The sequence below is a fragment of the Carya illinoinensis genome, chromosome 5, assembly GCF_018687715.1.
Source record: "Carya illinoinensis cultivar Pawnee chromosome 5, C.illinoinensisPawnee_v1, whole genome shotgun sequence".
NCBI classification, from domain to species: Eukaryota; Viridiplantae; Streptophyta; class Magnoliopsida; order Fagales; family Juglandaceae; genus Carya; species Carya illinoinensis.
In genome coordinates this window covers 8,881,281-8,905,237 of record NC_056756.1, presented here as the reverse complement: position 1 = coordinate 8,905,237, position 23,957 = coordinate 8,881,281, and the positions used below count along the sequence as shown (strand labels likewise).

Sequence of the window (23,957 nt, the reverse complement as noted above, 5' to 3'; positions counted from 1 at the left end):
ACATTACATACCCAACATATACCAAAACCAAAATCCAGCCCAAAATCGGAAATTTGTTCTCGGTTCTCATTTATTGCTTTTGCACTCCACTACGACGCAGAACCTTAAAAAGCTTGAGTCCGAGGTAAAAGCCAATGAAAATCTCAAAAATAAATATAAAAACAAACACTTTAAGTTATAATACACCGAATTTTTTTTTTTTAAAAAAGGGGGGGGGCCGAGGAGTGGATGGTTGGTTTACAATCTGCAGGAATCTACCAGCTTTCCAGGCAAAAGGCCAAAAAGCCCCAGTAGCCGCAAAGGCTGCAAGTCTTAACTGAAACGCACTCACAACACAGCAAAAAGGCCGTGATTTGAGGAAAGACATTAGGGAAGGGCTACAAATTATGGAATGCGAGAGCAAGCGACAAAGTTGCAAAGGCTATCAATGCAGACTGTACTGTTGAGGGAGAGTGTGTTCTTGATGAGTCTCCCATGGCCAAACCTGCCAACCATGACCCATCTGTCATCAAGGCTTCTCCGGCTCCTGACCCTGATTCTGATCCTGACCCAGGAACCGAATATCCTGAACCGCTTTCTGATCCTGAACCGGACCCTGAACCCGAAACAGAATATCCTGACCCGGATCCCTGCGGTGTGGTTGACGTCATTGGTGTTGGATCTTTCGTAGATTTCTGACTGCAAACCAGAGATTATTTCAGAAAACTCTAATCTAATCACGTTTTAATAATTATAATTTTTTCTAATATTCATATAAAATAAAATAAACAATTCAATTTTTTAAAAATTCAATACAAAAATAAAATAAAAAATCTAATTTTTTAAAATCTCAATATTCAAATAATATTTTATTAAATTTTTAACTTTAATCTCAACTCAACTTTTAATAACTATTTTAATTACATGAATTAAATTATTTCATCTTATATAATTATTATAATTTTTTTTAATTTTTATATTAAATATAATAAATAATTTAACCTTCAAATATTAAAATAAAATTAATATTAAAATATTTATTAATCTTCAACCAAAATTTCATCTATGCAACAATCGAGAACTTGTCAGCGAGGTTCTTGGGATAAGGACCATAGTGAATTTTTTTAAGTATTCACATTGAAAGAAACTCAACAACCTAAATTAAAGCCCAGATAAATCTCCTATATAACAACGAACTTAGAATACATGACAAACGGAAGAAAGCAAATCACTAAAAGGGTAATCTTTGCCATTATGGCATTAACACTATGCATCCCCCACCAAACCCAATCGAAAAAAGCCAAAAGACCGAACAAAGAGAAAGGAAATCAGATCCTGAGGTTGGGGAGGCATTGCCAACTAACTCCACCAGCTCCATATAACACACAAATCTACTTTCAGGAGTAACGGAGTTGCATACTAAACATATAATTGGAGATTAAAGTTAAGTAGACTTAAATAAAAACAACTCCAGAAAAAGGAAAAACAGAAGCTTGAGAAACACAGAAAACTTAGCAGAATGACAACATCTTATACCTGGGGGAGGAAGGGCAAAATGTCACAGTATAATCCGCACCGGAACACGTGAACGTACTCGTAGCGTCATCGTAGGCGTAGCTATACGATCTCGGACAAGCAGCCTTAAACATCTCAGAGTACACCGACGGCCTGCACGTGGCGGGTGTAGCATAAGAGCCGCTGCAACAGTACTCGGGGCTTCCAAACGCCTCGCACGCACTCTTGCACGCGTCCCCGCTTCCGACCCTCAGCTCCGATGGGCATTGTTGGTTCAGATCCGTGACGCAACCGGTGGAAGCGCAGACACCAGCCCCGCCGGTGCCTTCCACTATCATGGGAAGGTTGTATCCGTCCACCAAGCTAACGTCATAGAAGTCCTGCCCACCCGAACCAAGCGTGAACTCTGCGAGGGTGGCGGGTGGGGCGGCTCCCAGTCCGTTGCACTCGACTTGGCCGGAGCCACAGTCGCCCGTGAGGCACGACCCTGACCCGGATCCGTCGAAGTTGCACGCTGTCCGAGCCCAGAACCGACCAGACCAGCCGGTGGGAGCTTGGAAGGAACGTGAAGTTTCCTTTGGGAGCTCGAATCCGGTGCTATCGAGTCTAGGGCTGCCTGCATTAGCGAGAATGCCAGGCCATACAGTGTAGTCACATCTGTTCACAAAAGTGAATGTAGCAGCCGAAATACCTGGCAAGCAGGCAAACACACACACGTCGTAAATCTCGTTAGTGCAAAACTATATATAAAAATGTGAATGTGACACAGATCCAGTTGACAGAATGGAGAACCCATGAAGCAAGCAAAAGTGTTGTTTTCGATTTTTATGTATACCTCTAGTAGTGAGAAGTAGAACAAGAAGGCCCAGAATACTGGAAGTGGAGGAGGAGCAGCAAGGGAAGGGATACATGCTGTATTAACCGTTTGATTTGTTTTCCTTTTTGTCTATCAGTTTGGTTGGTTGGTTGGCCTTTGGGAAAAAGCTAGGAAGGTGGGTGTGTCTCAGGTTGTGGAAGTGGGTTAGACGGTGAGAGGATGATAGCGATGGTGCTAAGAGTTCTTGGAGTGACAAAGTAGAGATCAGTTAATGGTTGAGGATTCTTCAAGGGCCTGGACCGAGGTAGAATAGCCTGAGACTCTATGAGTAGGAGGGAGGGAGGGTTATCAATTGGTCGGTAAATTCAGGAAAGAAATCCAAATCGTCATGTTTATATCACAATTGCCTCTAATCTCTGTTTCTCTCTCTGTCTCTCTCCCTCGATGAATAGTTGGATTAATAATTTTAAAGTTTTGTTACGAATAAATAAGAGTACTAATATATATTAATATTAATTTTTTTATATTTAAAATTTAAATTAATATTATTTTTAATAAAATTTATTTTTTAAATAATCATAATAAATTATTATACATATTAATTCATAATTATACTTACAACTAAATTTTTTCATAATTTTATTATATCTCCCTCACATATTATTGTATGTTATAATTTAATTTAAAATTTAAGATAATATACACATATTTAAATATCAACAAATATTATTTCCATTAATCAATTCTGACTCAGTAATATAATATACTCCATTTTGCTAAGTGTCATTCTTTATTAATCTTTAGATAGATTTTTTTTTAAGAACAAAATTTAATGAAAATATGACATCCATGAATAAGAAATATAATATATTTAATTTTTGATATGACAGTTAATGCTCAATCAGCCTTATTGTTTTTTGGCTAGATGCTCATGTATCAACCTTGCTATTATGTTTTATTGTTTGTAACAAAATTATTTCCTTCAAGTTCACGCGAGAAATAAAATAGAGATAAATACACATATTAATATATATTATAATATCTACATCTCCTAAATTCTTATAAATATTAATTGGTTCGAAAAGTGATATAGTCACAAAAAATTTTTATAAATTGACATGATTTTTATATAATACATTAGATTTATTTTATAATAAAAATAATTTATAATTTAATATATCGTATTAATTTAATTTATTTTTATAAAATATTTTCTAATTATAGCATTTATTAAATATCAACATCTTTTGTTTTAAAGAGAATAAACTAATTAAATCGGAAATATTCCTTTCCATTGAAAGCTAGTGGATGATATTGTCTCATTCCTTGGATTTATGATCCTATTTAATTTAATATAAATAAGATTCCATCTCAGACCCATAATGAACATAAACAATTTTGGAAAGTGAAGTAGCAGATGCCGACGAATTTATTCACGAAGCTGCTCATCCAGACATCCTGTAACATAAACAGTAAACATCCATTCTGTGTAGGGCAGTGGGCATCCTCAACACACAGGAAAAGTCAAAAAGTAACCAAGCTTTAATTAAGAAATTCATTATTGTTACAAATATGGTACCCATCAATGGTACCCCACATGATATACACACTTTCCTGCTTGTTTAAATATAATAAGATCAACGTGTCTATTTCTTTTCAAAATTAAAATAAATAAATAAATAAAATCACGGCACCGTAGTGATGAAAAATGCCATTGTGGTGACCGTTGATGCATGGCATTGTGGTAAAAAATCAGGAGCGAATTAAGTCGCTGACAGCTGCGGGTTTGGGACGCAATTATGAGGGAAAAGCATTGGATTCCAGATATTGCGCTCTTCTTTTCATGGTTTTGAACTATTGGTCTGCCTCTAACTTGAATATTTTGATTGTTGAATTTCTTGGTTTTGAGGCGGAAAAAATTAAACTAAAATTATTCAGACTCTGACGCACTTGTCTTCTGCCTTGAGAGAAACAAACTACTTTCCCAGTAATATTAGACAGTCACTTTTGTACACTTGGACTCCACTCGTATGATTAATTAAATTAATTTTTTTTAATATATAGCTAATTATATTATTATAATATATAAAAAAATACATAAAAATATTATATATAAAATTTTTAAATTTTAATTCTCTTCTTATCATTTCCTTACTTTCCTATATAATTTACAATTATTTTTATTTTTTTACACAATTTATATTAATTTTAATTTTAAAAATATAGAATAATAATAAATATCCTCTAGCATGTACGTCACGCTCTCTTTTTATTAATCATATTTTCGAGTTTAAAAAAAAAAATTTATACTCTGTAATTATATTTAACAATACTTGATAATATATTTCACATTTAAGTGAATAATTACTTTTGGACTCCATCTTCATTTATGTACCATTAAAATTAAAATAACAATTTTATATACAGTCATTTTTATATATTATTTTGTGCACTCAAGTTATGTAATTAGTTATGTATTAAAAAAATTAATCCAATTAATCATATCAGTAGAGTATACAAAAAGTATATAAAAATAACTATACATAATATTAGTCAAATAAAATAAAAAATCGACAGAGGGAGAAAGACACCATGGCCGAGGTATTTGTTAGAGTTTTGCTATATATAAGCACAGTCGCGAACTAATCTTTATATCAATATTGATTCATTCATACTTAAAATTTAAATTAATATTGTTTTTAATAAAATTTACTTTTTAACCAATCTCATTGCTGAAACAAATGGTCTGTTTGGTTGCTGAGAAATGGGTGCATGGGATTCTTTTTTTTTATAAGTATAGGTATAGCTTTGTTGAATTGCTTTTGGAGACGATGCAGTTTTTTTTTTCCTCTAACTTCTTGGTGACTAAACAGAATTCGCGTTGTTGTTTCTCTAACTTACTATCATTGCCTTACTTATTGGAAGCTCTATTCAGGAGATGGATCATTTTGATCTTGGTTGAGGTGAGTGTGTGTGTTCTTACGATCCTCTACGTATTACACAAAGTTTGTTTGTACTTATGTTGAACGTATATGAATGTCTCTATGGCTAGCTGAAGGGACTTGAGAGATATTCTTCTTATGGGTGTAAAAAAGAATTGATATACATGTAAACCAGATTGAACAGGATAGAACTGGTGGGTTTGGTTAGGTACCTAGTTTGGTTTGATTTTTTACTAGTTTTATTTTTCTTAAAATCGTTTAAAATCAATCCGGTTCCTTTTTTTTATTTTTAACCATATCGGATTAGTTTATATATATTTTAATTTTTTATATTATATATAATTTTTATATATAAAATAGTTTAGTATTATATGATAAATTATTAATTAATATAATATTAAAGTTTAAAATCTTATATCACTATAGTTTATTGTATTAATAGTTATACTAATATTATATAATACATATTAATAGTTATATTAATACTATATCACTATATATTATAATATACATTAATATATCACTATAGTTTATAATACAATAATAATATATATTATTATATATTATCACTATAGTATTATATACTATAATATACTATATTATATAATATAGTATAATAAAACCAGACCGAACCGGTAAAACCTAACAAACTGGTTTAGGGGGGTAACTAGTACTAAATCGATTATTGAAAATATAAAATTAGACAAAACTAGACCAGTTACACCTCTAATTTTTATGCACAAAAAAAGGGAAAAACATATCTAGAAAATGCAGCTTTGAAGGGAAAAACATATCTAGAAAATGTCATTTAAAAAAAAAAAGGGTTGACCTGACTTGAGTCGAATCGGTCATTTGGGAGTCGAGCCCAGACACAGACTGGGTTGATTGGGTTGCAAGCCTAATAAATACATCAATTTTTTAAATTCAAGAAAAAATGCTACTCATCATTTATATATCACAAATCAATATATAATTTGTCATTTTTATCTTTCTATTTAAATACATATATTATATTTAAATAAAATAAAAAATCATATATTGATTTGTAGTGCTGGAATAATAAGTAGATTTTTTCTGAACGAAATCATATTTAAACAAGACTTTAATAAGTGATTGGCCCATATCACTAATTTTATGTTATAACAAAATTCGAAAGTTATATTATAAATTATAAAATTAATTTATGTTATATCATAAGCAAATCGTATATTAAGATTTATTAGATAAATTTTTTATTTTATCAAATCTTATATTAATTTTACTAGTATTGTTTTAATGATATTCATCAATATATATATTTTTTACTTCTATGTTGGAACCAGTTTTATCAGTAAATCTATAATACTACATGGAATACCGCCTGTGTAGATTCGTCTCTTAACCTAATAACCAAAAACAAAACTGACTTTTCATTTTCCGCCATTGAAGATTTAAAAAAATAAATAAAGAGAAAATTGAAAAGCAGAAGGAAGCATTATTCCCTCAAGTCAAGGGCCTCCACTGCTTTCCACCGTTTCGAGCCAAGAGATATATGATCCATTGCCAAACCCTTTACATCATTAGGGGGTCCACAGCACATGATTGCAGAGGCCATTCAAACCATTCTCCTAGGAATTTTTTTTTTTTTTTGAAGAAGTGAACGATTAATTTATAGCCTATTATAGAGAATCAAATTTTAAGGTAAAAAATATAAAATTAAAAAAAAAAATTAGAATTGAAAAATGGAAGTGACCCATCCAATATGCTTTTGCTTTTGCTTTTGAGGCTTTGTGTAAAAAGTGAAGTGAAATTGTTGCTTTTTCAAGAACAAAGTTAGCTTTACAAGTAATAAATGAAGGTAAAATTGTAGACAAATTAATTGCTTTTTGGATGAAATATGGAGATGGTAGGTAGGGTTAAATGGCTTGAAATGATGCATCGTGCAGCTAGCAGGACGTACTAGACAAGTGAGGCCTTCCTGCCAACATGTGACGTGCCTCCCATGTTCTTCTGTATTGTATTCATATGAGGGGGACAGCCTGTTCTTCGTATAACTTCCCACTTGTTCTAAAAATTTATATAAGTTTATATACAAGTTAGAAACACGAGGACATAAATAATCACCTTTAATATCAATGACCTCGTGTGTCAATATATGTATAATTAAATTTTTATTTAAATTTATTGAAACTTGTAATGTATATAATGTATCAACTTTCACAATTTATGAGAAACCATATTTGCAATATAAAATGTGTAAACGTTATGTATTTATTTTGATAAAACTAACTAAATAACAGATTTATATAAAAAAAATTTATTTTTTTAATAATGAACACTACTCTTTTTTCAACAAAATATATTACGTTTACACAACAATTCATGATTATATCTAATATTATTTTATCACTATTTGACCATAAAAATAGTGCTGAAAAATTTCACAGGCCCAAACAAAAGAACCCTGTTTACTTACATAAAATTTTTCATCTAATCTCATTTAATTATTATAACTTTTTTAAATTCATATATAAAATAAAATAAACAATTCAATTTTTTCAAATCTAAAAATAAAAATAACATTAAAAAATATATTATAGTAATATTTTATAAAATTTTCAATTTTTGTCTCAACTAATCTCATCTCATCTGCAAAAATAAATGAGATAACAATACTTATCCGAATAAAGAATAATTAAGAAAAACCTAGAGACTTCTCATACATTTATTTTAGAGAAGTAATCGAGTCAAGCACGATCGGTAGAGAGATCTAAGGGTTCTGTAACTTCTGTTCAGATACTGGTCAACGTTCTTTTTATAACCCTTCTTTAAACGGAGGATAGCTATGTAAAATCTGAAACCGAAATTTCAAAATATATATATGTATATATATATATATATATATATAAAATGACCTTCTCACATTGGCCTTTATAAAATAATTGAACGAACATCATTATTCAGTGAAGAAAGATACCTTACCACAGTTCAAGGCTTCTAACTACAATAATTTTCTTTATATAAAATGGTGGAATGGTGCTGGTATATATAAGATGTGGACAACCCCTATTATGGGCTATACAATCAAGCAAAGGAAGCTATATACAAAACTTTTTTAGCCATTTTGAGAAACCCTCCCTCCCCATACGGCCAATCTGTATCTTAGCCGCATGCCCCATACGGCCAATCTGCATCTTAGCCGCGTGATCTATTTACCCAACAACTGGAAGGAGTGGAAGACAAGCAGAAAGATTGCACGACAGAGAAGATGACACCACTTCTTTGGCGTGGTACTATCTGCCTGGAAAAAGCTCAGGCAGGCCAATGTTAGTTAAAGAGGTTGTATAAGGAGCCAAAAGAGGAAAATTGCCGCGATAAATTGCATTTGGACCAGACCTGAGGATGAAGCGTGTTGGCTTGCCATGTACATTGTGGTCTTGTTCACTAGTGGTAGCTGTGCCCCATCCTTTCGAGCTCCGAGCAACTTTTGGCTGCACATTTCCATACAAGATCCACATATGTTGAAATGAGAAGTTATACTCAAATGTAATATGTTCACCACATACTCAAAAGAAAGCAACCATGTGACCGGCAACCCGCTCGATACAACAGCTAAATGAATACGACTACATATTAAAATATATCCTTAGAGAAGGAAAATGCCCAGTTGTAAATTGACCACTGTTCAAAGCTTCTTCATTACCTGGAGTTTCTATGCAGCAGAAGCTTTTTAGAGTGTACTAAAGAATATAAGAGAGAAATTCAAACATTACAGAATTACCTCTATGGAAAATGTAAACATGCCAACTGTCCTCGTAATTCACTAGATTGACTACCATAGTTGTTGTAAGATTAAGCACAGCATTTGTTATGGTATTCAATTCTGTTAAAGAGATCAAATTCAAGCGAAGTTGAGTACATCCAATCCAAAGAATTGACCTTAAGTAGCTGATTGAGAGTAATCAGCATAGTGTTCATATATATACTCGCAGATGCCCACCTAAATGGAAAAACATTGTGCCATCTCACAAGCAATCAATTTTAGGATTCAGTTTCCAGATGATGAAATCAATTTAAATTTGCTGACAGATCCAACTTCACTGCTTCTTTTGGGTACTAATTCAGGTCTGCCTACATTGCAAGAAACTAATCCTGGTAATCTTTCTACAGGTTTTTTTAAGCCTAAACTGCATGAAACCACTTCAACACATAGGACACCCTTCCCGCTAAGTGTTCCAGTGTTTGTTTTATTACAACCTTATTTTCATGCTTCAAGAAAAAACACAGTTATAACTTTTTTTTATTGGCCTGGGTGTCCCGGAGCAGAGTTGAGGAAAAAAAAAAAACACAGTGATAACAAGGTGTTGAGATTGTCAATCTAAGCTTCTTAATTGAGTGACAAGTATTTCATTAGCACAGGGTCACCACCACATATGTATTTATATTATTCCTAATCTCAGCTGCTTAATTCATATGAGCCATATCTCTAACACAAGGTTTTACCAATTTCTTTTTCAATTTTTACCTTTAAAACAGGAAAATAAAAAAAAAAGAACAAAAAAAGCAAACCGGGATGGCGCACAAGCTGATGCATCTGCACAAAGGGGCAGGAAATATATATAAATAAATGATGTGAGATGCTATCATGCCCTTAAGCTTGATGATAAACAACAAAGAGAAAAAAAAAATATATATATTAATTGAGATATAATAAGTGGCCAATCGATACTTTATTATAAGAAAAGGATGGTTTTCTGCGAAGCCTTAAGTCAATAGTCATGGCCATTAAATATAATAATAAAGATAAAAGTCTAATGATTATGGACCAATCAGAAAGTAGGAAAATTAAATAATAAAAACATAATATTATTTGGTATTAAAGAGTGTCATTTATCAAGGACCTCCATGAAAGCCACCGAAAAGCTAGGAATTTCAGGTCCATCAAATTATTTGGTCCCATGGACCAAAGTGTGGAAAACAACTTCACGTTGATAAGGTCCACTCCAAACTGCTTAATAAAGATTCTCCACTTGGCGAAATTTCTGGAGCTTGCTACAGTGGCAATCATGCTTTCTAACGAAATGACTCTACTGACCCTAGATTTGGATAAGATGTTCATAAAAATAAATTGATATAATAAGGTTGATTGGTAATTTTACCTGGTATAAGGTGACGGGCAAAATATGATCATATAATCAGCGGAAGCGCAGGTGTAGGTACTAGTTTTGTCATCGTACGCGTAGCTATACGCGCGTGGGCAAGCGTACTTAAAAAACAACGAATAAATAGACGGCCCGCACGTATCGGGCGTAGAGTATGCCTCACTGCAACAAAATCTCGGATCAGCAAAGGTCTCGCACGCGCTCCTGCAAGCCACTGTACCCCTCCCGTTCTCACGCGCCACCCTTAAGGCCGACGGGCAAGCCCCGTTTAGGTCCACCAAGCACCCGGTGGCGCTGCATCCTCCGCCGGTACCTCCCCTGGGCACAACGAGCATCGGGAGGTTGTACCCATCGACCAAGCTGACGTCGTAGAAGTCTAACCCTCCATCCCCGTTCAGCGTGAACTCCGCAAGCGTCGCCGGTGGCTTAGCGCCACTCCCGGTGCACTCGACCTTCCCGGACCCGCAGTCCGCGGTCGTGCAAGAGAACTTCCCGGTGGAGTCCTCGCCGCATAGAGTCCGACCCCAAATCCGACCAGACCAATGCTTGGGTATGGATACGGTCTTGGATTTTCCACTCCTGAGTGAAAATCCGGTGGTGGGGAGCTGAGGCGTATTGGCGCCGGATAGAAACCCAGGCCATATCGTGCGCCGGCACTTGTTGACTATCTTGAATGAAGCAGAGTGTATCTCTGTGAGGACCAAAATTGAGAAAGAAAAAGAAAAAGGAAAACCGAACGGAGTGCGTTAGAATGGAATTGTGAGATTCAAATAAATCAATTGGTTCTTACATGGTGAGTGGGAAGTTTGCGTGATTACCTGAGAGAAAAGAGAAGGCGAGGAGAGTGAGAATGGTGCCGTAGAGGAGCAGACGACGATCCATCGAAGTGAAGATGATGAAGTAGAAGGTCAGGAAGTAAAGGTCAAAACTTTGAAGAAGAAGCAGAAGTAGTAGTAGTAGTGGTGCTGGTGGAGATTGAGTTGGGGAGGCGCAAAGAACTTTACTTTTCTTGCGAAGAGGAAAGGGGCAGCTCACTGTGCTGCTTCTTTTGCTTTTTTTTAATCAGTTTCTTTTAAAAAATCCTTTATTATCAAGTTTTTTTTTTTTTTTTTGGGTGTTTTCAGGGAATTTTAATTTATTATTTTTTGGGAATAAAACGGGGGGCTGTTGTACATGTAAACATCCTTAAAGAATAAAATTCCCCCCAACTTTATTAATAAACCAGAATAATTCTTTGTAAACACTCTTGAAGTTTAGATAAGATTTCTCCTAATTTCACAGACCAAACAAAAAAGCATACAAGCATTCTGAAAATTCAATTTAATTTAATTTTCACAAATGGGAGGGAGTACAAGGTTATATATAAACAAAGTTATTTATTATTTTTTGCATACATATAAATAATTTGATGTCACTACAATGAAATCAATCGTGATGCTTCAAAAGCTTACTAACAAATTTCTTTTCCATTTCAAAACAAACATAAAACATGTAATATATATATATAAAAGGAACAGAATGCAATTCTTTTGGGCATTTTTACTTTGTATGTTCTTGTTTTCCCACTCCTTTAAGGCACCAACACCTTAAACATGATCTGTTAAAAAAATATTTTTAATATCGATTCAGTTATATCAATCCCCCAAGGAGCAAAGCTTCGGTAGATTCGTAGAAAAACATAGCAACTTCTACAACAGAGGAAAATACAATCTCTTGAAACGTTGTATCCATTTTTCTTTTCTTCTTTTTTTCATTTTTTTTTTTTTTTTGAGAATAGCTATTTCATTTAGGAGGCAACTATGCTTGCCATAGAGACCTCAACCAGGTTAAACGCCGGGGCCCTTTTATTGTCATGAATGCAATTGCATTTTTGTCATCCCTAAGAACATTAACAGCCTTCGTAAACTCAGTGTCATCCAACTCTTCCAATTGCTGCAAATCTTCCAGGCACTTCTGATACAATGTGTTTTCATTCGATGCATTCCTTTGCATAGCTTTGAACTTGGCTGCCGAGAAAATCTCGTACAAGGCATTTTCAATCGTCTCCCCAGCTTTATAGGCATAGCATGCTCTTTTCTTACGACCTAGTGCTGTCATAGCAAAAGACTTGCGCTTCTTGTGTTGCATATCATTTACGTGAATGATTGAATCTGAATCAAGGGTGCCATCAACTACTTGAGTGGGTAGGTTACTGGGCTCTGAAGAACGCACGGTTTCTGTGTTGCTATTTCCCTCTTCAGTTGCCACAGGTACTCCACTTGGTAATTGGTATTTGCCGTTAGATCTCTCTCCTGCACCAGATGTGTCAACGATAGCTAGAACACTTACATGGTAGGGAGAAATAAAAGGGAACTTACCTTCAAAAATAACTGTCATTTGTTTATACAGAGGAAAGCTCTTTCGTCGAAATGGTCGTGCTTCGCTTCGTACCTGGAAATTATAAACCTAACAATGTATCCACGCTTCAAAGAAATTTTATGTGTTGCATAATTAAAATGGAAATCAAAATCTTCTTACCGCAATATAGTTATCCCAAACTTTATCATCAGCTACAACCATATGTCGAGTTTCATCCCAGCCAAACCCATCGTGACCAAGCAAGGTTTTTACCACACCATAATCTTTCTTCATAACATTGTAACGGTTCTTAATCTGGTTCTCTTCTAAATTCAAATCGAATTTCTTGTTGAAGTCACGTGTCACAGATCTAATTACTTCATTTTTAAATTCATTGTAAGCAGTCCTCCCACAATTGTGCTGCCCGATAAGAAGCTCAACCAAATAGGCATCACGAGAAGGCGTCCACTCTGCCTTGGCTCGACCTGTGACTCCATCGAGTCCAGCAGACATCCTGCCTTCTACCAAGGAACAAGTAAAGATAGTGGCTATGGACGACAAAGATTGATGAAGCAAAGAACAAATATCAAAAGAATGAATTCTAGCCCGAAAATGTTGGGCCTACGCCGTAAACTACATGTAGGTTTTCCGAATCAAGTTTCTCTTCAAAAGAATGTAAGAAAACCAAAAGCTTCTCCACATGCAGAACTTGTGGTAAGCAATTCTCAAAGAAGTCCATTGAGAAAAGCATAACCATAAGCATAAATAAAAGATGAACGCATTGGTATACTATTTCTGGCTTAATCCTGTACGCTCTTCTAAAATAAGATTTATGTCAAAACCAAATATCTAACCTTGATAAGCCTAAACTGATGACGAAAGAGTTAACATCAATATCTGCTTCAGTCACTGCCCTTTCGGCTTTCAGGAAAAAAGGGAATCTAGCGAAGCTCAATTTTCTCAATCAAAAAGATTTTTTTAATGTCATTTTATCAATCAAAAGTATTGACAAATTTGTAATCACCTATTTTCCACAGAATTCCTCAAATCCCCATCTGATGGATATAATTTTTCCCCAAAAAAGGAGGTGTCAGATTTGCATTCTAAAACTACCCTAATCTCTTTGGATCAATACTATCTTGCTTTCCTCTTAAACATGAGATCAAATTTACTTGCTGCTAGTAAACTTCTGCCACCTCAGCTTTCCTGATTATAAATCACACAAGCTTTTCTTATTATACCATCGCACAAAACTTACTCCGATAGCGAGTCTTTACAATTCAAACCCCATATAAATTTGAAAGGGATTGCTTAGGCTAGTTATTTTCCATATGTAAATTATGTTTTGCACAACGTGTTCAATCATGTTCCGGCAAGTGTCCCACAACTCCGAAAGCTCCAACCATTAATAGTACCATTAAAAAAATCTTCCATATAACAACCAAACACTCATCAATGATGAAAAAGATACCTTTGCGATTTTTTCGCAGATATACGAAAACAAAAATGAAATTAAGATTACATAGGGGTGAGACCTAAACGCATAAATATCATTCTCAGTTCCAGTGATTAAAAATTAGCTACTGTCAAACCCAGTAAAATTCCATCCCACCCACTGTTTGGCTAGTGAGAAAACCCATTAGAAAGCATACAAAATTGAGTCTTTATATTGGTTGTAGTTAAGAGTGGGATGGGACAAAAAAACAGACAGACACAGCCAAATATTAAATTTTCGACACTTTCTGGGTAACCAAACAGAGCATAACATTTTACTTATGCTAAGATACAAGAGATCTACAGCTTGTACCTGTACTCACTTGGACTAACAGTGATCGGAGATCGGTGACCGGGAAACCGCGAGGAGATGACGGGCCAACTTGCGCAAAGTGCTTGCGACAAGGGCATGAAGCTAAGATATGGGCGAAAAATGAAAAAGACAAAATGGAAAACAAATAGATACGACGTTTCGCGGGACCATTTTAACGTTATAAATTGGTCACAGGCTGCTCTCGAATCACACTTTGCCACTTCGGGAGATTTACCTGATGGATGATCCTAGCCGTCCGAGAAACTTCTTTCGTATTTGCGAAAGAAATAAATGTTTATAAGACAGGTGTGGTCACATCTAATAAAATGTTTATAGGTTATAATTTGAATTAAAATAAGAATTTTAAAAATTTTATTAGAAATCAACCAATATGAATGGTTTGCTTATGATTTAAGTAATACGAATAGTCTGTTTTATAAATCGATTTGATTTGAGAATAGAATAATTTTTTTAAAATATATATATAAATAAAACATAAGGAACAATTTTTTAGGTAATAATTATGTTCCTCAGAATTTAAACTTGGGATGTTCACTGTTTCTACATTTCAATAGACAACTATCATTGTTATGATCCTTTTCCTGTCAATTTATGATTGTGTCAACAAATTGTTTTTACTTTAGGCTTGAATCAAAGTTTCAAACTTTAGCCTAGTGTATGAATGGGCCCATCTTGTTTTGGATTTTCTGTAGCGTGTCAAGGTACACAGGTCCAATTCATAAATGGGCCAGTTGAGAGTGAATTTTTAATTTCTTTTAGAGTCCTAGCCATGGCCCATCATTTTTAGCCATATCAACATGTTTCTGTTTCAGAAATTTTGTAAAGCATTCCCATACAGTACTTTCTGCCCTTTTTCGTGTTTTGCATCGTCCAAATGCAGCTTTAATGGTTTTCTTTGGACCAGAAAATTGCTCTCAGCATGGTGGCCATAAAGGCGAAAGCAGCATGATGATGTTTGTGGATAAATTGCTCCCAAGTCAATTATACTGCATCACCAAAAATGGGCTCCCAAATCTTTATTAATGGAGTTGACAACCATGGATTGATGCGCGCATTGTGCAGGACCAAGGACCCACGTTTTGTATTTGCAATTCAAGTCAATACTGGGTTTCATTCCCATTATGCCACCGTAAAGAAAGTTGTTTCCTGATCAACACCAAACAAAAGTTGCACGAAATTAAACTGCTCGATCCGCATGATACGAGTCAAAGAACAGCAAAAGTTTGAACCAGTGTGGAACATTAATCATTGCCAAGTTAATCTGTATCAACGACTCTAAACAGATGATCTTTCACTAGATTTAGCTAGCTAAAAGCCTAAAAATAAAGGAGTGAGAGCAAGATAATGAGCAATTAAATTAGATGTCTGAATTCATTTGGTATTCAAATCATTGAGAGTGGATTTGAGTCTGATAAGTGATGAGCAGTATGATGCTCTTTCTGCTCCGAAGATAACAAGCTATTAACGTCAACATAGTTCTTGAATACCCACTCCAACTCAAAAAATATAATAATTTTTGTGGGGAATTATTGTTCATCATGGGATGAGTTAGCGTGATCCATGACAGATGTTCCACCTGCCGCAAGGGGGGCTGGCGTGCAAGAAACCTCTACCACGCTGGATCATTAGTTGCAGCTTGTCTCTGTATTTTTAATAAGTATGAATAGTAACCTTTGGTTTTTAGTACTTGGAAGTAAGCCTATGTCCCAATTTTATGATTTGGTTTTACATCCAATAATTCTTTATTGGCTATATTCTATTACAAAAGATGATTCCATCTGAAAAATCACAGGAAGTAAACCAATTTCCTCAACAGATCAATATGTCAAATATTCCTCAAGTGAATATCGATATATGCGTGTGTGTGTGTGTGTGTTCCTCACGATTTAAAACATGAATTTCAAACAAAAAAGCAAATCTGTTATAAAGAAAACCTGGACGGAACAACTTCAAGAACAGGGAACACAAAAACTTAAAAAGGAAGACAAGTATAAAGGTACTGTTTCATTCAGGGTGAACAAGGTGACCACTAACAACTTCAATGCCCTTAAGAAGCACGAACTTATAAAGCCATATTGCCGAGACAAATCCACTTTTCCCCCCCCCTTCGATGCTGACACACTTCTACCAACATTAGAGTCATTAAACTTTTTTTATGCTACAATAAGATCATCAAGGAGTAACAGCAGTAAAAAAAAATTTAAAAAAAAAAAATGTATATCAGTAGCTATAAGTTTATCTGATCTCACCATAGTCGATCAAGGGCGGGAAAAAGCTAATGTTATTTAAAAATTAAACATGCATGGTGCAATGGGGCTGCTGCAAGCAGAAAATGTGGTCAAGGAGACACGAGCTACAGTGAATGTTTCTGGTCCCGGAGACTAGAAAGCGTGACAATACAAGTAGGAGACGTAGGCCGCGTCCAACAAAACCCATGAATATGTTCCACTGCACCAAAACAAAAGCCTTTTAGAACCTGAACTCATGCTTTTCTCATAATATGATTATCAGTTATAGGTAGAGAGTTGTTTTCTTAATTTACAAGAAGACAAAGTCATGATTATGGTTTATCATCATGACATGAAATATATGGTCAATATAATCTTCCTATAGCTAGGCGACTTATTGCTCAAATTCAAAAAAGAAGACCCAGCTAGCGAGACAAAAATATCAATAAAAGATGGAATTAGAGACGTGTACCTGTTTGGCTGTCTAGAACTACTTTTATTGACATCGGTGCCCCCCTTCCCCATGTTTGAATTTAATTGTTCATGTTCTTAATTAGCATCTACTCTTTCACGTAATTTAATTAATTAACGAACGTTTTGCAGTACCACTTAGTATTTTGAACTATGAAAAAACTGACATGTTGTATTATAATTAGACTTCCAAAAACTCTGCCATTTCCAAGGGCACGGGTGTAACATCAACTGATCTAGCTATAAGCAGCTTCTTGGATTAATGTCCACATGACATCATGATCATCATCATGTTAATTTGTCTCTTAACAGAGTTGATGATCAGTAACTCCTCCATGTGAATAATAAATTAAATTATCTGAGAAAATTAATAATATAGTTGTGAATGTGGTTTTGGATGGGGGGTGGGGGGATTCTCGAGTCCACAAAGCTCAGGCCATGTGATAAAAGCAGCTTTCTTCTTTCTTGTAAAGCCAACACGCCCGTTTGGGTGCAATCATGTGGTCTACTTCGTTATAATTTCATTCACATCTTCCTTAGCTCCTCCCCCACTTTTTATTTTTATTTTGTTAATCTCCAGCTCGTTCTAGCTTCTACATAATTATTTGTTTAGAAACTGTTTGATAATTTGTACGTAGCTAGCTTCGTTCACTCTCATACATATACTATCTTTCCATCAACATATATGTATATATATATATCTTCCATGTAAATGGGATAAAAGTGAGTGATATTAGAAGCATGAGTAAGTGAAATAAATGTATGCATAGATGAGACAAGTACGTTACGGGGTAATTATATATGGCTTTGGCAGAAGAATGAATGTGGTAATGCTACGTATATCAGCTCGGGAAACGGGGAGACCCGCTCGTGCGACCGGAAGAACCCAGCCTCAGCTAGTACTCACCCTCCCTATTTATTTAATTATTCTTATCATAAATTAATCGTAATTAATTAAACTTTTTTAATTATTATAAGCTGAGCATCAACTTTTGTTTTCCTTAAATTACAGAAAAGGGCTCGAGGACCAGCGGATTTCCTCAAAGCTACCACCACGAAACAAAAAGTGGATTCTCTTCTCTTAAATAGCTTTCAAACACAGCCCCTTGGGAGCCCATCGCATGTCTTGTGTGTCGGTATATATATACCACCATAGCATTACCCTCTCTCCATCCCCTCTAATATCTCATACCTCAGTACTCCTTCATTGCATTGCAGAACACTCCTCACCATTGAAGACAAAGAAGATAGAACAGCAGTAGAGTCACAGAGAGAGAGAGAGAGAGAGTAAGGGGGATGAATATGGCATCAGATAAGGTGGTGGAGACTGTGATAGTAGGCAGCTATGTTGAAATGGAGACTGAAGGGAAGCCCAAGGATGTGAAAACCAAGCTATCTAAATTCTTTTGGCACGGTGGATCTGTATATGATGCATGGTTTAGCTGTGCTTCAAACCAGGTTCATTATCTTGCTTTCCCTTCGTCTTACCAAGACTGGCCCATTTCTGCGTTCTTGTTCTTGGCTTGGTAGTTCTCCCTAATGGTTTCGGGGGTCTGTTTCTTTCTTTGTTTCAGGTGGCTCAAGTTCTACTTACCTTGCCATACTCATTTTCCCAGCTGGGAATGCTCTCCGGCATACTTTTTCAGCTCTTCTATGGATTGTTGGGTAGCTGGACAGCATATCTCATTAGCGTACTCTACGTAGAATACAGAACCAGAAAAGAAAGAGAAAAAGTTGATTTCAGGAACCATGTCATCCAGGTTTCACTCGATCTTCAACAACTTGATAGAGAAAAGACAATTTATTCCCTCTTATTTAGCAATATGTTTATCGGCTTCTCACATGGGTTCCACGTTCTTAATCATGTAGTGGTTTGAGGTTCTTGATGGACTCCTGGGAAAACACTGGAGGAACGTGGGCTTGGCATTTAACTGCACTTTCCTTCTGTTTGGATCTGTCATTCAACTCATTGCCTGTGCGAGGTATACTTCTGACCAAAGCTTTTTAACTATATCTCAATTTTATATCTTCAAGTTTTCCTAATAAAGTAATAAACAAGTGCCACAAATCTGATCATCAATTTCTGCAAATTAACTGCGAATCTTTTTAATGTTTCAGCAACATCTATTACATAAATGATAATCTAGACAAGAGGACTTGGACTTACATCTTCGGAGCTTGCTGTGCCACGACTGTCTTTATCCCTTCCTTCCACAACTACAGAATTTGGTCCTTTTTAGGCCTCATAATGACCACCTACACTGCTTGGTACCTCACCATTGCCTCCCTCCTCCATGGCCAGGTAATCATTTCATTTCCAATTTAATGACAATCTTAACAACTCCATAAGATCAAACAGTTAACAAATTCGTATATAGAACTGTATGAATCATGAAGTTAAAAGTACTCAAGCCATTATGACTAATTGATTAATTTATGTACTCTCTTACAAGTTAGATAACAATGCTGCACTATGATACATACTTCATGATTAAAGAAGTCTTCCCTAGTGAAAGAGAACTAAGAAATAAAAAATGACAACATGTATTAATTATTCAACTCGTGTTACAGTACTTGACAGGTACATGAGTACTCTTCAAAAGCACAAAACTTTTGGAGCCATCAGCGTGTTCTTAGGCTTCTGGTTTATATTGTTATTTGTTGGCCTTTTAGTTTTACTCCTAATAATTAATGGTTTATGCGTGGTGACTTGTATATAGGTTGAGGGTGTTAAGCATTCGGGTCCAACCAAGCTGGTGCTGTACTTCACAGGGTCCACCAACATTCTCTACACATTCGGGGGACATGCTGTTACTGTGTAAGACAAAACCTGATTAAAGAAATGGTGTCTTTCACGTTTTTTAGGAATCTGCTCATGTAGCTTGCTCCTCATTTGCAATTTGCTTTTGACCTAGTCATAGATTGGGGAAGAAATAAAATAAACTAAACTATGCAACATTAAGGGTTTGAAACTTTTACGTCATTTTGAAAGTGACTAAACCTACATTTCGTTGGACATGATCTGACCACGGGATTTAGTGACCCATCTGAAAAAACTTTATTTACCTCCCGAATATTCTCAATTATCAAAAATATTTTTTATTCTAAATTGCACTTCTTTGGCGTGGGAGACAAAAAGTCTTTCTTCTTGGGACCCCCTCTCTCTTTCTTTTTCAGGTAAAAAGCCAATACCCTTTTCGCTCTTTGGCTTTTATCATGAGAAGAGGGTCTTTCAAGAATGATACATACAATCTTTAAATTTACAAGTTTTTACGAAAATCTTGACTTGTCATTTAGACTTCATTTATCGATCCCTAACATTACTCCGAAGTTAATAAGAGAAACTCAGATCAGCTCCAAAATAATAAGCTTAATATTAAAGTTTCCCAAAATTTTTGTTCATATTTATATATAACAGCAAAAAGAAAATCTCTATGGTCCCTACGTCAATGTGACTTTGCAGATCTGTCAAGTAGATGACAATGTTCTATAAATCTGTAGGATTATCTTAGCCCAGGTACACCTTTCCCATATTTGGAGGATATTGTTTTACGACATAGCCTAAGGTTGAACAATACTGTCTGAATAAAAAATTATGACCTATAAATTATACTTTGATTTTGTTTTTGCTTTTGTGCTCCTTTCGCGTGTACTGAGAAATGTTGGTGGGTCAGGGAAATCATGCATGCAATGTGGAAGCCTCAGAAGTTCAAGGCCATATACTTGTTTGCTACACTGTATGTCCTGACACTGACGCTTCCCTCCGCATCAGCAGTGTATTGGGCATTTGGAGACAGGCTCCTCAATCACTCCAACGCTTTTGCTCTGCTCCCAAGATCACCCTTCAGAGATATGGCGGTCATTTTAATGCTCATACATCAGGCATGCCCTCCATCCTCATGTTCATATGCATATTCATATGTATTACATGATTAATTTACACCTCCTTTTAATCAAGTTTTTATTTTTTAAGTTTTTAGAAGAACTATAATGATATTTTTTTAATCTGATTTTTGCAGTTTATAACATTTGGGTTTGCATGCACGCCCTTATACTTTGTATGGGAGAAGGCCATAGGTATGCATGAGTGCAAGAGTCTATGCAAGCGTGCAGCAGCCAGATTGCCTGTTGTCGTCCCCATATGGTTCCTGGCCATTATCTTCCCATTCTTTGGCCCCATCAACTCCGCCGTTGGATCACTTCTCGTTAGCTTCACAGTCTACATCATCCCCGCTATGGCCCACATTTTCACCTTCAAATCAGCCGCTGCCCGAGAGGTACCCTACCTTATAATCTTGCTCTGCATATGCACCATAACATTCTGTCCACCCAGTTGAAACATCTGAGGAAGTACTTTTTCAGGTTCGGCTAAGCGTCAGATGTTTGACTGAACAGTGAAACAATTCAATTGATAGTTAATACTCAATGTTTGTTATTATCATTTAAGAAAGCAAAGGGTAAAGATTAAGGAACACAGATCGGTAGCGTATGGTCACCGTCTAGCAGACCAGTCCCGGGCCGTTTTCCGAAACCGAAACTGTTTGGATTTTAATGCTCTTTACTTATCTCCAAGTTGCGTTTACTAAATGCACGAAAGAAAGTAATAGATAATTATTCTGGACAAACAATGCACAAAGGCACGGGATTCGTGCTGACCACTACGATCCAGAATATCTGTTCGTACCTGATTCCCCATGTCAGGGAAGCATCCGAAAAACCTCCACCTCTGCATCTCGTCTCTTATTATATCTACGTGCACACCCTTTCTTACAGTAGTAGCATTTGCCTTTTACTGCAGTATTAGCCGTTAGTATAAAGTAAATGTGGATTTGGTTTACTGTTATATCTTAAGCCAAAAATAATAATCAAATTTTAGAAGGTACAGCATGAAGAGCTGCTCGAAAGCTTGATGAAAAGTATTCTTTTTTTTTGGGTATGTGTTTATAAATTAATAGAATGCAGTGTAACAGTTTGTTATAAATGGTTGTGATGCAGAATGCAGTGGAGCAGCCACCAAAGTACATGGGCCGATGGGTTGGGGCTTACACGATGAATGTGTTTGTGGTGGTATGGGTGCTAGTGGTTGGGTTTGGGTTCGGTGGATGGGCGAGCGTGACGAACTTCGTACGCCAGATTGACACTTTTGGGCTATTCACAAAGTGTTATCAATGCCCTCCTCCACCTCTACCACCAACACCTCGCCTTGATCTCAATGCCACAGCACCTTCTCCTGTTCACTACCATCCCCACCCCTAAACTCGCCATGCCTCAGCCATTGATTTGTACCCCGTACCCTGTAGTTTGCTGATCAGTTTCCTCCAGTTGCTTTCACAATATTTCAGCTAGCCTAGTTATCTCGTTGCATCTTTGCCCGTTGGAACAACATGACAACAGAGAAAGGAGATAAATGTGGAGTTGAATTAGACCCAGAAAATATGTATTCGGCCAATAGCCATTTCCATCAATTAAAGCATATACCTTGTTCTACTATGTGTATCTTTCTGTCTCTTTTTTATTTAGTTTAGGGTCTTTGCTATGCCTTTCACAAAAAGAAGAATGAGTTGTATGCAATATTGAAGTATTCGGAATTTCCTACTTCTAAGACCCGTGCAGCCATATGCTTGCTACTCTTTCAAAATATAAACATAAAGTACTGATATTCATCTAATATCTCTCGTTATTTACCATATGTACGATCACCAGCAAGGGGACTGAGTGCCTATAAGATTGCAGTGTTGGTTTTTCCCAACAATACATGCATATAGAATAACCCCGAAAGAAAACACCCTAATGATTCTTTAGTACTTATTTTAAGCCTTGTATCTTGCGGAATGCAGTGTCCAACAACGTAACGTACAAGTTACCTCCTTTCCTTGAATGCATGGGTGAACAATCGGCCAATAGCAAGCAGATAATGGTGGTCCTGGCCCTCCAGGGTTATTCTTTTGACAGAGCTATGTTGTGAAGCGTAAATATCATAAGGCTGCATCCACTGCTCCTTGTTCGAGTTACGTACCTCAATGCTAATGCAGATCACGAACAAGCTAGAACTGGCTTTACGAAGAAGAGTATTGGAAAGACAAGTAGGGGCGGCGGCATTAATTCAATGCTGATCACTTTTATTCTTTTCTAAATCAAAAATTCTATGCGTAGTAATTTTTGTGCGCTCTTTTGTGGACTCAAATGATGTGATTGATTGAATATTAAAAAAAAATTAATACAACCAATCACATTAGTAGAGCGCAAAAAGAATACGCAAAAGAGAAGTATCTTAAGCATCACTCAGTTCTGCAGATATTACTAGAGACCAATCGTTTCATGGCTTCAGTTTTCCATTTAAAATTTTTGTAGCGAATCCCTGGTGCTCTCCCCGGCTTTGGCCTTCTGACTGATCAGGGCACAGACGTTTAGATCATGAAAATGATATCTCAAGAAATAAAGTTCATAAAAGCAGAGGAAAGAGCATTGTTTAAAGCTTCCGTGGATAAGAGACGCGAGTTGATGACAAAAGAATAGCCAGACATACCCCAATAATTAAAGAAAATGGAAAGCAGGAAAGTGATGACATACGGATTGGAGGGTATTGCTAAAATGTAAAGTGATAAGGCTGCTAGCTAGACATTGATGGAATATTGTGAGGGAATCTAATAATCTGCAATATTCCAACAAAGCCTTCTCGCACAAACTGGCAAATTAAGT

General features: G+C 35.8%; 4 protein-coding genes across 12 annotated transcripts; 1 reads left to right on the top strand and 3 right to left on the bottom strand.

Annotated features, from left to right (window-relative positions):
* Positions 1-42: 42 nt before the first annotated feature.
* Positions 43-2,689, bottom strand: LOC122311841 (thaumatin-like protein 1). Its single transcript, XM_043126578.1, has 3 exons — positions 2,330-2,689; positions 1,516-2,185; positions 43-678 (listed from the first exon to the last, which is right to left on the bottom strand). The coding sequence occupies exons 1-3, from the start codon at positions 2,403-2,405 to the stop codon at positions 378-380; spliced, it is 1,047 nt and encodes a 348-aa protein (XP_042982512.1). The 5' UTR covers positions 2,406-2,689; the 3' UTR covers positions 43-377.
* Positions 2,690-8,162: 5,473 nt separating this feature from the next.
* LOC122309954 (thaumatin-like protein 1b) lies at positions 8,163-11,466 on the bottom strand. 4 transcript variants are annotated; one of them, XR_006242573.1, is made up of 5 exons: positions 11,213-11,466; positions 10,392-11,085; positions 9,014-9,826; positions 8,629-8,723; positions 8,163-8,533 (listed from the first exon to the last, which is right to left on the bottom strand). XR_006242573.1 is itself a non-coding variant. In XM_043123774.1 (4 exons), exons 1-4 carry the CDS (start codon positions 11,274-11,276, stop codon positions 8,526-8,528), a joined length of 861 nt encoding a protein of 286 aa, XP_042979708.1. In that variant the 5' UTR covers positions 11,277-11,462; the 3' UTR covers positions 8,163-8,525. The 4 variants fall into 4 exon arrangements, 2 of the variants coding, with proteins under 2 accessions (XP_042979708.1, XP_042979707.1); XR_006242572.1 differs by lacking the exon at positions 9,014-9,826 and having other exon boundaries at positions 8,163-8,387; positions 8,421-8,533; positions 11,213-11,462; XM_043123774.1 differs by lacking the exon at positions 9,014-9,826 and having other exon boundaries at positions 11,213-11,462.
* A 526-nt stretch (positions 11,467-11,992) lies between these two features.
* Positions 11,993-14,791, bottom strand: LOC122309952 (uncharacterized protein At2g29880-like). Of its 6 annotated transcripts, XM_043123770.1 has the most exons (4): positions 14,539-14,783; positions 12,912-13,245; positions 12,752-12,824; positions 11,993-12,685 (listed from the first exon to the last, which is right to left on the bottom strand). In XM_043123770.1, exons 1-4 carry the CDS (start codon positions 14,634-14,636, stop codon positions 12,192-12,194), a joined length of 999 nt encoding a protein of 332 aa, XP_042979704.1. In that variant the 5' UTR covers positions 14,637-14,783; the 3' UTR covers positions 11,993-12,191. The 6 variants fall into 6 exon arrangements, with proteins under 6 accessions (XP_042979704.1, XP_042979702.1, XP_042979701.1 ...); XM_043123768.1 differs by having other exon boundaries at positions 11,993-12,824; positions 12,912-13,252; positions 14,549-14,791; XM_043123767.1 differs by having other exon boundaries at positions 11,993-12,824; positions 14,539-14,790.
* Positions 14,792-18,369: 3,578 nt separating this feature from the next.
* LOC122310664 (auxin transporter-like protein 5) lies at positions 18,370-22,860 on the top strand. The gene is made up of 8 exons (XM_043124756.1): positions 18,370-18,716; positions 18,833-19,018; positions 19,128-19,240; positions 19,377-19,560; positions 19,979-20,076; positions 20,933-21,140; positions 21,278-21,535; positions 22,254-22,860. The coding sequence occupies exons 1-8, from the start codon at positions 18,555-18,557 to the stop codon at positions 22,512-22,514; spliced, it is 1,470 nt and encodes a 489-aa protein (XP_042980690.1). The 5' UTR covers positions 18,370-18,554; the 3' UTR covers positions 22,515-22,860.
* Positions 22,861-23,957: the final 1,097 nt, after the last annotated feature.

Bases quoted from the DNA above. Each gene is read 5' to 3' on its own strand.
- LOC122310664 (XM_043124756.1), top strand. From the start codon at position 18,555: ATGAATATGGCATCAGATAAGGTGGTGGAGACTGTGATAGTAGGCAGC. The intron at 19,241-19,376 runs GTATACTTCTGA...TTAATGTTTCAG, and splicing joins CAACTCATTGCCTGTGCGAG to CAACATCTATTACATAAATG. The intron at 19,561-19,978 runs GTAATCATTTCA...ACTTGTATATAG, and splicing joins CCTCCCTCCTCCATGGCCAG to GTTGAGGGTGTTAAGCATTC.
- LOC122311841 (XM_043126578.1), bottom strand. From the start codon at position 2,405: ATGTATCCCTTCCCTTGCTGCTCCTCCTCCACTTCCAGTATTCTGGGC. The intron at 2,186-2,329 runs GTATACATAAAA...CCTGCTTGCCAG, and splicing joins TCTACTTCTCACTACTAGAG to GTATTTCGGCTGCTACATTC. The intron at 679-1,515 runs GTATAAGATGTT...TCTGGTTTGCAG, and splicing joins TTTTGCCCTTCCTCCCCCAG to TCAGAAATCTACGAAAGATC.
- LOC122309954 (XM_043123773.1), bottom strand. From the start codon at position 11,276: ATGGATCGTCGTCTGCTCCTCTACGGCACCATTCTCACTCTCCTCGCC. The intron at 11,086-11,212 runs GTAATCACGCAA...TGGTCCTCACAG, and splicing joins CGCCTTCTCTTTTCTCTCAG to AGATACACTCTGCTTCATTC. The intron at 8,724-10,391 runs GTAAAATTACCA...GGAAATGTGCAG, and splicing joins TGCCCGTCACCTTATACCAG to CCAAAAGTTGCTCGGAGCTC.
- LOC122309952 (XM_043123767.1), bottom strand. From the start codon at position 14,636: ATGCCCTTGTCGCAAGCACTTTGCGCAAGTTGGCCCGTCATCTCCTCG. The intron at 13,246-14,538 runs GTACAAGCTGTA...GGTAGAAGGCAG, and splicing joins GTTAGTCCAAGTGAGTACAG to GATGTCTGCTGGACTCGATG. The intron at 12,825-12,911 runs GTAAGAAGATTT...TATAATTTCCAG, and splicing joins TTTGGGATAACTATATTGCG to GTACGAAGCGAAGCACGACC.